This window comes from Acomys russatus, chromosome 5 (genome assembly GCF_903995435.1).
Source record: "Acomys russatus chromosome 5, mAcoRus1.1, whole genome shotgun sequence".
NCBI lineage: Eukaryota > Metazoa > Chordata > Mammalia > Rodentia > Muridae > Acomys > Acomys russatus.
In genome coordinates, this window is record NC_067141.1 from 480,510 (window position 1) to 494,809 (window position 14,300).

The 14,300-nt window shown below is 44.5% G+C and overlaps 2 protein-coding genes across 2 annotated transcripts in view; one reads left to right on the plus strand and one right to left on the minus strand.

Moving 5' to 3' along the window:
• The window catches only part of Lyrm1 (LYR motif containing 1), a 105,392-nt gene that overhangs the window by 30,621 nt on the left and 60,471 nt on the right, over window positions 1–14,300 (plus strand). The window lies entirely within an intron of this gene.
• Window positions 1–14,300, minus strand: part of Dnah3 (dynein axonemal heavy chain 3) — a 170,208-nt gene that overhangs the window by 4,533 nt on the left and 151,375 nt on the right. The window contains 7 exon segments of the mRNA XM_051145144.1: window positions 85–289; window positions 2,551–2,693; window positions 4,285–4,465; window positions 5,732–5,820; window positions 5,822–5,889; window positions 10,467–10,583; window positions 12,987–13,231. Of these exon segments, the coding sequence (XP_051001101.1) occupies window positions 85–289; window positions 2,551–2,693; window positions 4,285–4,465; window positions 5,732–5,820; window positions 5,822–5,889; window positions 10,467–10,583; window positions 12,987–13,231 (1,048 nt within the window).

A 14,300-nucleotide genomic window follows, 5' to 3' on the forward strand; every position in this document is an offset into this window, starting at 1 on the left:
TACACAGCTGCCAACTGTCCCCCTCAACTTCTACTCCACCTGAGTGAGCACACCACGTAACCAACTACCCCGACTCCCAGGTACCTGGAAGAAGGCCAGGCGGGCCAATAGGTCAGCAACATAACCCCCCAGGGGCTTCAGTGACGGGTAGGACTTGGCTGCCCACATGGCTGGCACTTTACCCACGAGCATACTACTGAAGACTTCCTCTAGCTCCGAGGACATTAGGACTTGCCCTTTGATGGCACGGCCAAGATCAATAAGGCTTCTGCGAACCACTTTGGTCAGCCTGCAAGGATAAAGGAACAGCCTGAGCCTGGCTTTGCAGCTGTCCCTTCTGCCCAAGTACCCCAAATGTGCTCCTTTGATCTTGCTCCCCTTTCAAAGGTCAATGATAGAAAAATTCAATCACCCATAACACTGCCACCTGAGAATAACTTTGATGTGTATCTTTCTTGTTTTCTTTAGAAGGACAAACCATGTTTTTAATGAAGTCATTACCTTTTTAGACTCTATCCTTAGCACATAGTAAAATCTTTCCAACTTGATGTGACCTGCCTCAGCCTCTCAAGGGCTGGAATTGCAGGCATGTATACAATAGCCCAGTTCTAAATTGTGTTGTTGCTGTTCTGTGTGTATATGAGGCATGCACATATTCATGTAAGTGTGCATGCACAGGCAGAAGCCAGAGGTTGACTCTGGGTGTCTTCCTCCATCATTCTCCACCTTAGTTTTTTCATTGAATTCCTGGAATGGCTGGTCATTGAGCTGCTTTCCTGTGCTGGTATTATAGGTGTCCATCACCAAGCCCAGCTTTCAATAGGTGCTGAGAATCCAAAAACAGGTCCCATGCTAGCATAGAAAACACTTTACTTTTGAACTATCTCCCTAGCCACTAAATTTTCCTTTATGATGACCATACAACATTCTATTTTATTTTTTTCCTTACCATTAAAAAATTATATTTTAAGCTAGACATGGTGGTACACACTTTTAATCTCAGGACTCTGTGGGCTCAGGGCCAGTATAGTCTACATAGTGAGTTCTAGGCAACCAGGGCTACATAGCATCTTGCTGGAAGGAAGGAAGGTAGGTAGGTAGGTATCAAGGGAGGGAGGGAGAAGAGGAGAAAAGGAAGGAATGAAAAGAAAGAAAGATAATTTGCATGTTGTCATTTATAAACATTGTTAGAAAAATTCATTTATATCTGCTTTTATGTAAATTTCTAATTACTTTATTTTTTAAGACAGGGTTTTTCTCTGTAGTACTGGCTGTTTGTAGACCAGGCTAACCTGAAATTCACAAAGATCCACCTGCCTCTGCCTCCTAAGTGCTAGGATTCCAGGCGTGCACCACCACATCTGGATCAAATTACTTTCTTAGTAATAGATTTTTTGGTCAATGAGTACCTATGGTTCAGGACTTTTGCTCCACATTGCTACAGACTATGAGGCATATACTTGAGAAAGGGCAACTGAAGGGCAACCTGCAAGAGGGCAAGCCCACCTGCCTCTTTCTGACCTTTCCACTCTGAGGCCTGAGTCCAGCTAAGTAACACACACGTGCGCGCGCACACACACACACACACACACACACACACACACACACACACACACACACACCCTGTCACTAGAAAGAACTTGTAAAATTTCAACCCAATGGTAAAGAGTATGGATGGGCAAATGCAGAATTCCATAGCAGGAGAAATGCAGGATTCAGATCAGATGCACATGCTTGCTGAGGAGTGGAAAGGCAAAACTATTGCCAGTGGACAGCGTCACAGATCTCATTACACTTAAAAGACACAACTACAGCCTTTCTGCTGTCCCGGGCTGCCCTGTTCTTGCAGCTATAGCTGCTGTTTCAAGGTTCTAGTTCCAAAGGAACTCTTGCCAGAGAAGACTCAGTCATAGACTCCTGAGTCAGAAGCTAAACTGTCACCTAACCATTTGGATTTCCCCTGCCACTGGATGGATGGACAGAAACAGGTAATGTGGAAGGAAGGCAGACTCCTACTGGAAATGGCGATTTGTTGTTGCCCTCTTCTCTGGTATCATAGCAGCCACTGAGAAAAGCCAGTGGCAACACTGGCAACCACCAAGGAAGGGCCCCAGTGGTCTGAGGAGACACTGAGAAACATGAAAGGGCAGGCATTAGAGCTGGTGTCTGGATGAATGAGGTGCCAGCTCATCTTGCTGAGTTTTCTCACCTGTAAAGTACTGGTAGAAATTAATAATGTTATATTGCACTAATTGTGTGTGGTTCTATATCTGATATGAGGGGCTTATTCAAAATAGCTTGATGACTGCTTCCGCTATTAGCTATGCTTGGTATTGATTTGGACCTGACAGAGTCATGGGCATGAAGGAGAGAGGTGGGAGTGATTTAGTATGTGGCCAGCACATGCTGGGGGTCACTCTATTTTGCAGCTCTCCCCTTGAGTAGGGCAAACAACTTTCTTTGCACAGCAGTATCTTGTCCAGTGTCCCTTTCAGTTACTACCCCCACAGGCTCCAACTTTCAAAATCCATACAAGCTCATCAGGCCTACCTGTTGAATCTGATGAGCTCCTGCCTTAGAACGGTATTCATAGATTCCTCATAGACCACAGGGTACAACTTCATTACCTCTTCAAGGTTAAAGTCTCTGGGAAGCTTGGAGAGTATATCCTGGGCTAGCTCCTCAACCACTTCCTTTAAGTACAGAGAGGAGAGAGGGAATGAGAAACACCACAGCAGATAGGGTAAGGCTTCCTGGGAACCCTTCTGCAGAAGCCCATTCTGCCTTTGGAGGGAAGGAGGGCACTCATCAACACACCATCCTTAGAGAGACCATCATGCCTTTGTCCAGAATATGAAAAATAATGAGCAATAACAGCCCCTGTCCATGCAGCTGTGGCCAGAACAGGACATTCCTTGATCAGTCAGTCAGGTAGCTTCAGAGCATCACAGAACACTGTCCCTATCTTCAAGGTCACCCTCAATGAGAATCACTCACAGCTCTCAGAGTTGGGAGCTCTTTCTCAATGCCAGTGACTCTTGGGAGGGTAATAGGTCAAGCTCTAGCATTGAGCAAGACAAGCCCGTGGCACTAGGATTAGCCAAGTAGGGAAAGGGACAAACACAGTGGACCAAAGAGGACAGGCTGTGACTATGGCAAAGCTGGCTCTCTTACCCTGGTGGGGCTGGTTGGCTGGACAGCAGTTCCCTTCCTACCTAGATATTAGGACACGCCAACAGGCTGGTATGATCATAGCAATGACCACTTAGAGTAAGTGAACCTAGTCAGCAAGATTCAAACCTGGCAAGTGTGAGGCAAGCTCAGAAGGAGAAGAATGGGAAGTGGGGGCGGGGGACAGACACAGAGAGAGAGAGAGACAGACAGACACACACACACACACACACACACACACACACACACATGAGAGAGAGAGAGACAGAGACAGAGACAGAGACAGAACAGACAGACATAGTTCTGAGGTCTGGCTTTTCTCATTGATTTTATGAAGGACATGAAGGTTAATTTTTTAAGTCTCTTATTCACTAAATAGGATAGCCCAGTGCTTCAGCCAGGGTTTCACACAGTATGAACTGGCACTGTTAGAACAACTGTGGTTGTTTCCAGATTACAGAATAAACAATGTTGAATTATGTGGTGAGAAAACTACTCTTTTCTTCAAGTTTTCATCTCTTTTTCTTTCCATTCCTTCCAAATAGAAGGTCTCAGATTGGTGCTAATTGGACAGTTCTCTTATATTTTTGGTTGTGAACCTAGCATTTAATGGCTAAGCCATCTCTCCAGCCCAATTGGACAGTTCTCTAGCTCTCACAGATCCCTCCCTCCCACCCTTTAAAAGAAAGCCAGCAAAGCCGAGGCTCTGGGGCTTTGGCTAGCAATATCACTCCAGAAGAACTTAGAAAATCATTTATCTTCTTTTGTTCCATTTTTTCTTCTGTGCCAATCACAACTTAATGAAAATTACATTAGGTCTCCACTCATGGTTTTGACTTTCAATTTTTAAAATAAATATTTCTATGCAAAAAGACATTTATTTTTGAAATATGAAAGTGGAGTATGGGTGGCATGTGATATAGGAAAATTCATCTTTTTTTTTTTTTACAGAAGTAATTGGCATTTGGAAAGTGCTTCATTTCTGCTTTCTATTTAAGGACCTGGCAGCAGGACCAAGCACATAGTCCAGAGAGACATGCCAGACCTCCATGTTCCCAACTTCCTGGTTACCACTCAGAGTCTTGAGTGCCCACCAGATGGAAGCCTGGTTACCTGAGGAGACTTCCCACTCCCTCCTGACTGTCTTGGGAGCGTCAACAGCACTCCTTGGAAAAGTTGGTTGGTTTCCTGGTTGTCCTTGGTGATGTCAGCATTCTCATGGAGACCAAATACTTCAGGGTGTGCAGTGATGGGAAGGGTCCTGAGATACTCAATGTAGGACTGGAAAGGAAATCTTCAATTGATATCAGTATAGGGCCCCTGAGTGAGGGTACTACAGGTGACTCAGCATATGGCTAAGCCCAACTCAAAAAGGAACCACACAGGATCAGCACCACAGCCTCCAGTTCCTAGCCAGGACAGGTGGGTAAACTCCAGGCTATTCCTCATGGAGTTTTCTGGAGCGTATCAGACCAGGTAGGCTTGAGTAATTTTCTTCCCACCTTTGGCCTTCTCTCTGTTCCTAAGTAGTCAACTTTAGAGTTATATAGCTCTGGGCTTGGGTCCTAGTTCAATTGCAAACTAACTGTAACCCAGAGCTAGTCACCAAAAATCCCAATTTCATTTGTCTCTAAGTGGGGAGACAGACAAGCTCATAAAGGAGGCTTGTAGCAGGAAGAGTGGGCTCCTTTGCATCCTTCCTCCACAGTCCTGGTTTTCATATGGCCTCCTATTTCCTCATCTAGTTGTTTTGTCTCTTCTCTTTAGCCATTTTTTTTTTTAAAGATAGGGCCTTACTATGTATATCAAGTTGGCCCTCATATCTACAATCCTGCTTTAGCTTGCTGAAGGATGGGACTATAGCTTTGTGCCACCATGCCCAGCTTTTCTGTTGCCACCTTTTGAACCCTTATTTGAGTTGCATTTATCAATCTGTTCACTACTAAGCCTTCATGTGTGTGTGTGTGTGTGTGTGTGTGTGTGTGTGTGTCTGTCTGTTTAGCACATGTACATGGTTGTGGATGCAGGATGCATGTGAATGGAGTACATGTTGAGATCAGATGACAACCTTGGGTGTTGGTCCTCATCTTTCACCTCCTTTGAGTCAAGGTGTCTTGTTCTTCATGACTGTGTATATGAGGCTATCTGTCCCCCAGACTTTCAGGGATCTCCGTCCCACCGTATATGAGCTGGGATTATAGGTGTAAAGTTCCACATTTGGTGTGTGGATTCTGGATGATCCAAACTCTGATACTTACACTTGCACGTCAATAGCTTTTTTCACTGAGCCATCTCCCAATCCCCACAAGCCTCCATCTTAACTATCCCTTTCTCTCTCTACTGCTACAGATAGAATTCATATCTGGAAAAACCAAATCTGCGCCAAATCCTCAGCATTCATTAAACAGACAACAGCATCTCTCTTGAAGGCTGCATGTAATATTAGAAACAGATTATGGACCTCATTAAGGAAGCCCAAGTCCTAATACCTGGGCTTTCTTTGGAAATACTGTAGCCCCAGCTTCAGTCCCTCCAAGGGCAATGATGGGGCATCCTTTACCTGGTAGTTGCCATGGGAGGAATGTAGTAAACATCTCCAGGAGCAATGGAGTAGCGATCTGATGATTCAATTTCCTTACAGTAGAAACGTGGACAGGAGGGACAGCAGAAGACGCCTGTCTTTGTCATCAGTCACTCTGCCACCATAATTACATTCCCCTGGGGGTAAGAGACAGCAGAAGAAGCTGAGCAAAAGGGAAAGCCAGCATGAAGTTATGCATTACTTTTGAGCCATGGACTCTCCTAGCCAAGGAGCCCTATTGGAGCCCAGGTGGTACAAGGGCACAGGATTCCTGACACCGTACTCAACCTTGGGTGGAAAGGATTCTTTTGGGTATCATGGTGCTTATCAAAAACAATACATGTTCCTTATACCAAAAATTAGGAAAGAAAGTTGATCTGGAATAAACAATGATATAAATAATCAAAGATAACTATTCATGTGAAGGAATCTTTCAGGCATTTCTTTTCCTGAGTACTTAAATATGTGTATGTAAAATGTGGCTTAAGCTAAAGATTTTGGAATGAGATGGTCTTGGGTTCTAATTCCATCCTGATACTTAGTAGATTTTTCTTATTGGTCAGAAAGCAGTGATAACTGCAAGGCTCAGTGGATAAGATAACGTAGCACTTAACAAAACACATATTTTAGAAAGATGAGGTTATGTATTTATCTAGTATGTATCATCACACATACTATTTTGAGGTACTACTTTCTCAGCTTTAAGTCACCTCATGATCTTTCTATGGGACCAGGGTTTCTATACTCAGATTTCTATGAAAAGAATTAGGTAATTCATCAGGTGTGGTGGCACACGCCTTTGATCTCAGCACTTGGGAAGCAGAAGCATGCTGATCCCTATGAATTTGAGGTCAGCCTAGTCTACATAGTGAATTCTAGGACAGCCAGAGCTACACAGAGAGACTGTGCCTCAAAAATAAATAAACGAATGGATGAATAAGTAAAAACCAAACCAAACAAACGGCAAAATAATTAGGTAATTATTTGAAGGGGATAATAAGCCCAGATTGCCAACTCTGTTGGGATGTGTTTTCTAAATGGTCCAGATCCCACAGCAGTGCAGTGGGCAATACCTTTAGGACATAGGGAGACCCTCTCTCCTCTCTCCTCTCTCCCCTCTTCTCTCCTCCTCCTCCTCCTCTCTTTCTCTCTCCTCTCCTCTCCTCTCCTCTCCTTTTCTCTCTCCTCTCTCTCTCTCTCTCTCTCTCTTTCTCTCTCTCTTTCTCTCTCTGTATGCTTCCATCCTGAAAAGATGTGCTTATTTCCATGTTCAACCATTTCATAAAAAGGAAATTAGAACCAAGTTGAAGGGAAGAATAAATGGCCCAAGTTGGAGAAGTCTCACTGCCTAGGAGGTGGGCCTCGAACAGGTAGGTAAGGGCCTAGAAACTCATATTGAGTAAGGTGAAGCAATCAAGAGCAGCTCCTCTGTGAGCCAGGTCATCTGGATTTCTGCAGCTCTATGGACAACCCCAGGCCTTCAGGAAAGTTCATTTGGAACACACTGCAGAGGGTTTTAGCTATAAGGAAGTTTATATAAACCCTTAAACTACATACAATATTAAAGAGAATGAGACCGTTTTTGAGCCAGGTAAGGTGGCACATGCTTTTCACTTTGGAGGCTAAAGCAGGAAGATCACAAATTCAGTGTCAGCCTGTGCTACATAGCAAGATCCAGTCTCATTACAAACAGCTTACTCCTCCCCAGCAAATGAAAAGAGCCTCCTTCTCTCCATGTAGTCAGTGATGGATATACCTGTAATCACAGCGCCGGGTCCCATCAAACTTCCTCATTGGTGAATTTTCCTACCTGGGATACACTTACAAGCTCTGGATTTTATGTTGATCAAGGCAGGTCCAGTTCTTTACAGCTACATAATTTTGCAGTAAGTACACAGGCTCCTAGAAAGAGCTGGGATGTACCTAGTCTGCTTCTAAATTCTTTATTGTCCTTTCTACAGAGCTTACCAAGTTAAGAATAGCTGGCTTCAGCCCATCTTACTTAACTCTATAGATAAAACCTGTGTCTTCAGCTAGTATGTGTGGCAAATTCCAATGTTCACTCATAGTAGGTGCTCGGTGCCCATAGGACAGCTACCTTCCTCTAGGCTCCTTGGAGTTGGGTAGAGTCAAATGGCGAGTTATTGTGCCTTAACTGCTAGTGTGACCACACAAGCATATATGTCAAGATGACAGCAAAAATGCTGGTAGAGATTTTATTAACTGTGTACCCAATGGATAAGTATAACAACAGAGACCCTCTGTTGATGTGCATAGGGATGAGCTAGAAGTAGACCTTTGACACCATTGACATTTGGGGACTATTTTCCCACCCTTGGCTGCTTATCCTCAAAAGCATGGTTGGAAAGGGGTTGTCCCCCAAGATGGCTGGCACAGTGAAGGCAGGTTACTTTATGAGCAGAGGCAGTGATCTACCAAAACCATTTTCCAGAACAATTTTACATCCATTCTATGGGGCTGAGCAGCCCTGGGATAGCCTTCCTGCAAGCCTACTTCTCTGAAGAAGCTCTTTTACCAGCCAAGATGTGGTGTTTTGCTTTAGGGGCACTGAGTTACAGTCAAGGTGACACTGCACTACTGAACCACTCTAAGGAAGGGTTCTCAAGCTTTGCATTATTAACATATTGGACTGCCCATTTCTATGTTGTGTTGGGGGGCTGTTCTAGGCACAGTATAGAATGTTTAACAGGACCTCTGGCCTTTCCTCATTAGATATGAGTAGCATTTCCCTCCATCCCCATACATTGCCAAATATCCAAGGAGGTAAGGCAGAAACGCCCAGAGTCTAGTATCACTCCTCCAAGCCTTGGTCTCCTTTGTTGCACAATATGGAGATTTCAGTTGGTGCATCTGGAGCATGAGCATAAAGGGAATTTTAGTACTTGGTGAGAGGATCCAGACAAGCTCTTCACATATGGTGCTGAAGGCAGAATATGTGTGTGATCTGGAAGATGCCATATTGAGCTACGTGTGGGACTTTGGCCATATTAAATCTGTAATATAGCACATTCTATTCTCTCTTCTGTCCCTGGGATTACATTATGTATTCTTTAAGGACAACAGCAAATTTTATACATCTGAATTCTTCCATATTGTGGACTGGTATATATTGGGTGATCAGAGTAAAACAAAATCACCAAGTAATTGCTTTGATCTAATCAGCTTATGCCATTCCCACTTCAAGATCCCATGTTGGAAATAATGCTTCTTCCATTTGTAAATCTCCTACTGAGCCCTCACATCCAACTCTTATTAAAATGTCTACAAGCTTTCCAGGATCATCTCTCCCCACTCAAAGATGTAATCATGGTGGTATCCTTCTGTTTCAGAAATCTTCCTGCTTTACGTGCATGGATGTTCTATCTACATGTACGTCTATGCACCGTGTGTGTGCAGTGCCTGAGCAGGCCACAGGAAGGCATTGGATCCCTGCAATTGGAGTTACAAACAGGTGTTAGCCACCATGTGGGTTCTGGAAATCAAACCCAGGTCCTGTGGGAGTGAAGATCCCTGCAAGCATCACACAATGCAGGTGAGGTAAGAAGGAAACTCGATTCAGCATGACTTAGCTGATGCTGGTTCAAACTTCTGGAGTTTAACACCAGGCCAGGTTATTCTAGACATTTAAAGTCCAGTGCAATTTGGGATATTAACAATTATTCCAATTCCATGTGCACAACAAGGCTTCAGGTGGGAAAAGTCTTTTGCAGAATACCCGTGACCTCTATCATAAAGATGGGTTCTCTAGCTCATGGGCCTATGAGCCAATGTGGTATCTCTGACAGAAATAGCATAAAGGTCACTAGGCTATAAAGTACATGTAACATCCCCCTATTGACTGAGATACCAAAATAAAGATAAAAGTCTAGGGTGGGACAGTTTGGGAGAAAATTCTGGGGGGCCAGGTAAGGTCTGCTTGTACAGATAGCAAAGGTCACCAGGTCATTGACAACATCTGCTCCCAGCCTTCTGGGTGGAAACCAGGTAGACATTTCTCCACTGAGGAGACAACCCTGTGTGATTAACATTTCTGGCTTCTCCTTATCTGTGAGAACTCATGTCCACAGTACTGTGAAGAACAGCCACCTGTTCGGCTCCTCTTTCTTTAACATATGCCTGCATGTGCACATATGTGTGGAGGCCTCAGGTGTCATGTCTGCTCAGGCACTGGCCACCTTGTTTGATGAGGCAACATCTCTCACTGGTCTGATATTTGCCATTTACGCTTTGCTGCTGTAGTGAACACTAACCATCTATCTGACTCTTGCCTCCCTGGCAGTGGGATTACAAGTACATGCCAAAACACCAAGCTTTTTATGTGTGCTCTGGGTCCTTTTAGGTGTGAACTCGGGTCTTCATGCTTGTGTAGCAAGCACTTGATGGACCAACCTATCTCTTCAGCCCATAAATGTTTCTGTTAGTGCTGGACTGTCATTTTTTATTTACATTTTTCTACTATCTTAGATGGTGAACCACCTGACCACAGAAGTCTATATCTTAATTCTGGTTGTTTTTCTCTGTTTGTTTGTTTGTTTTTGTTTTTGTATCCAATATGACAACAAGCATTAGCAAGAGATCAATACTTGTTGAATGAAAGTGGGAGAGAGTGACTAAGGGAGGGATAGAGCTGAAGAACAAGAACAAGGCAAATGGTGCCAGGAGGTTAGAGCAGAAAAGCCCCATCCATAAACACCTGTCAGGTAGGTCAGCGCTTCAAAGGGCACCTCTTTGTAGTCATTCAGAAACATCTGGATCTGCCGCATGCTAATCCTCAGGTCAGACTCATTGAACTCATAAGGGATGTTCCAACCTGCAGTAGGCAGAGAAGAGTTACAGGCATCAGGGCTGTGAGCTCTTAGCTTCCACTCAGAGACTGAGCATGTAAGGTTAGCATCATTATGGATCAAGGGTCTCTTTCATCCCTGTGAGTAGCCAACTATTTGCCTTGATTTACTGCCAACAAGGCAGCCATTCTGCCTGAGAAAACACCCGTTCTAAGATTGGTTTCCTTGTGGGTCTCCCCATTTGTTAAGGAAGATGTTAACATCCTGAGATCTGTGAGACAGGATTTGTTCAGCCTGCTTGGAAGACTGTGGTACAGCACAGGGCTCCAAAACTAACATGTAAAGCATAGCTGACAGAAGTAGCTATGGCTGGCTGGCAGAGCGAAGCTGGCTTGGAAACTTCTTCCTCCACTCATGAAAGAACAGCAAGGCCAGTCTTGTAGCAACTGTCACTGAACTTCCAGGATTATTTTTGTTTCATGTTTACAAGAGTTTTGCCTGCATGTATGTCTCTGCACCGTGTGTGTGCCTGATACCTGCAGAGGTCAGAATTCTAGAGGCATTGGATCTCCTGGAACTGGAGTCACGTATTTGTGGGCCACCATGAGGGTGCTAGGAATTGAATCTGAGTCCTATGCAAGAGGGACAAATGCTATCAAATATTGAACCATCTTTCTAGCCCTTGTAATGATTATTTAATTTCCTTCTAAACAATAATTTCGCATTAAAATATAACTTAATAAAAACTCATATGCTGGAAAAAAAAACAACGGAACAGTTTGGTTTTGAGACAAATCATTGCATAGATTTTTAGAGTTCTGGTGTGAGGAGGAGGAGGGGGGAAGGGGGAAGATAGGGATGGGAGAGGGGAAGGATGGGGCAAGCGGGAGAGGGTAGGGGTGGGAGGGAGAGGAAAGAAGTGGGAGGGAGGAATGGGGTGGGAGGATGAGGATAGCTATGAGTGAAGGAAGATAGGGGGGAGGGGAGGGGAGAGGAGGAGGCGAGATGTGTGAGGATATGGGTGCACGGAGAGGATGGGGCAGGAAGGGAGGACAAGGTGGGAAGAGATGCTCCATGAAAGACAGGCCCAGAGCTATCCCCTCCTTCTACACTTGGTGGACAGTCACAGGACCCGTGGGGCTACCTGGGATTGGAGGGAGAGAATTACCAAGAGGACACAGAGGAGTGAGGGTGTGGCGGGGGGGTGGGGGGGGAAAGGGAACAAACAACAACAAAGCATAAGCCATGTGCATGGAGATGCTGCAATGAAACCAGTGCTGTGTACACTAACTTTAAAAATTAATTAAAAAAAAAAAAGAGAAGAAGAAGAAGAAGAAGAAGAAGAAGAAGAAGAAGAAGAAGGAAAGAAAAGGAATAACCAGAAAGCATCATCATAAGGGCTATTTCCCTCCAGATCGACCCTAGAGAACTGCTAGGAGTCCCCAAAGTGGGTCCTTCAAAGCTGTTGAACTAGATCGAAAGCAGCCCATAGTTGAAACAGGACGTTCAAATTGGAAGACCAAGAAGAGACTTGATACCCTATAAGCATATACAGGGGGAGGCGGTCCCCCTCAGTCACAATCATAGGGGAGGGGAGTAGGGGGAAAATGAGAGGGAGGGAGGAATGGGAGGATACAAGGGATGGGATAACAATTGAGATGTAATATGAATAAATAAAATATATTTAAAAAAAAGAAAGACAGGACACCAGCAGTTTAATAGTCTTCTAACAAGATTATTTAATTACTCCTTAGTATCTATTGATAAATAAATGCATTGTGCTCTTTTAACATCCAGGCAAGTGTCCAGGTGTGTTTCTATCTTTCGTCATTATGTACAGTTAGTTAACTCACATGCTGTAGGCTCCTTGGTGACAACTCTCCAGAGAATGCTTGTGATGATATGTCCCTCTCACTCTCCTCTTCACTGGGTGGAGGTCCCCTAAGTTTGTGTGTGTTTGTGTGTGTGCATGCATGTAAAGGCTACAGGTTAACCTTGATAGTATTCCTCAGAGATGCCATGCCTGTTGTTTGGAGAGAGGGTCTCTTTCTGGGCTGTCTGTCCAGCAAGCCCAGATCATGCAGCCCACCTCCTCAGCATTGAGATTATAAATGTATGCTGCTGTGCCAGATGCTTATGGAGACGCAGGGATGGAACTCAAACTGTGGTCATCATACTCCCCATCTCTGAGTGTCACTTTATTTTTTACATTGACTTGGGTATAAGGTTGTGGGGTGGGAGTGGGGGAAGAAAGGTATTAAGTAAAATTTTCATTGCAGACAAACAACAATCCATACATAGCATAAGTATTTCCTTAGTCATTCCTAGAGCATGTGAATTATCTTACCAGCCATGCCATCTGAGTGCAGACCTGCAGACCCTACCTGTGGCCCATCTCCAGACCACCCGGACACAGTGCCATGTCTCACCTAGGGCTCCATAGTTCCTCCTCTCTTGGACAATGGCATGGAAGAAGCAAAGTCCAAACAACAGTTTCTGCCATATAACTGGCTTTGTGCAGCTCTGGAAGAACTTAGGGTCCGAGACTGGGTCGTTGAGGTAGGAACGCAGAAGATTGGCCCTGAGTCCTTTGGGGGGCTCATTGGTCATTTTGATCCCATTCTGGAGGATGCTGACGGGAAACTTCTCTGATGGGTAGCTTGTTAGCCAGAGTCTGGAAATAGAAAGGACACGGGTGTTCAGCATACTTCAGTAAGTTACATTGGAAACAGTAACAAAAACAATAGCTACCGTTATTAACCATTACCACAAATGTCAGAATGATAAATATTTTAGACCTGCTCAAATAGACTAGACATAGATAACATATGAATAAGTATGAACGTTTTTCAATAAACTTTACATATGGATAATGCAATTTGATTTTCATATGTCATACAATATTATTTTGGGTTTTTTTTTTCCAGCTATTTAAAAATTAGATGGTGAGCCGTATCAGAAATGCAACCAACTGGATTGAGCTCACAAGCCAATCCTACTCCCTGGTCAGGAGTAAGACAAACCTGACTGAGTTGAAAGTGAATCTGAGTCCCATCCCGTTCTACCCTTCAGTCTATGAATGCAACTGCTATTTTCAGTCGGCGGAAACTCCCTGAAGTCCAGAAATACAGATAGAGGAGTAAGCAACGGTGCTAGACAAAAAGTGGTATTTTTAATGACAATATTGTTTTAAAAACAGTCTTGCTGAGTCCTACCTGGTGATTGAACATGATCCCCAGGGCCCAGGCATAGGAACGACTTGCCTAATGCTATGCAAGTAACATGGTCTTGGCAGTTGCCTGTGAGTGGAGGCTTATAGGACATAGCATCAGGCCAATGTGACTGAGGGGGACGGGTTGCTCTTAGGGCAGGACACTGCATCTGTGTCCCCCTGCTGTGGGACCTTGGGACCTCAGTGCTGAACTAAGGTGTCAGTGCCAGGAGGTGGTGGGCATTCTAGGAGGTGACCCTGAACCTGGGTCAACTACAGAAGGGTACCCAGGCTTTGTACCTTCTCTCCAGCCAGTTCCAGTGGTCTGGGTTGGGCCTCACATGCCTACAGGAAGCACTCTGCTGCTTAGGTGGCTGGACAGCAGGAGCAGGCACAGAGAGTCTGCTGTATATGAGGCAGAGGCAGCCTTGGACATTGTACACAGGACTGAAAACATTTCACTCTGAGTGTAAAGCTCTCTAGCTCAGGGCCTGTGCCAATTCTGCCAAGCTTGAGTCCATAGACAAGCCCA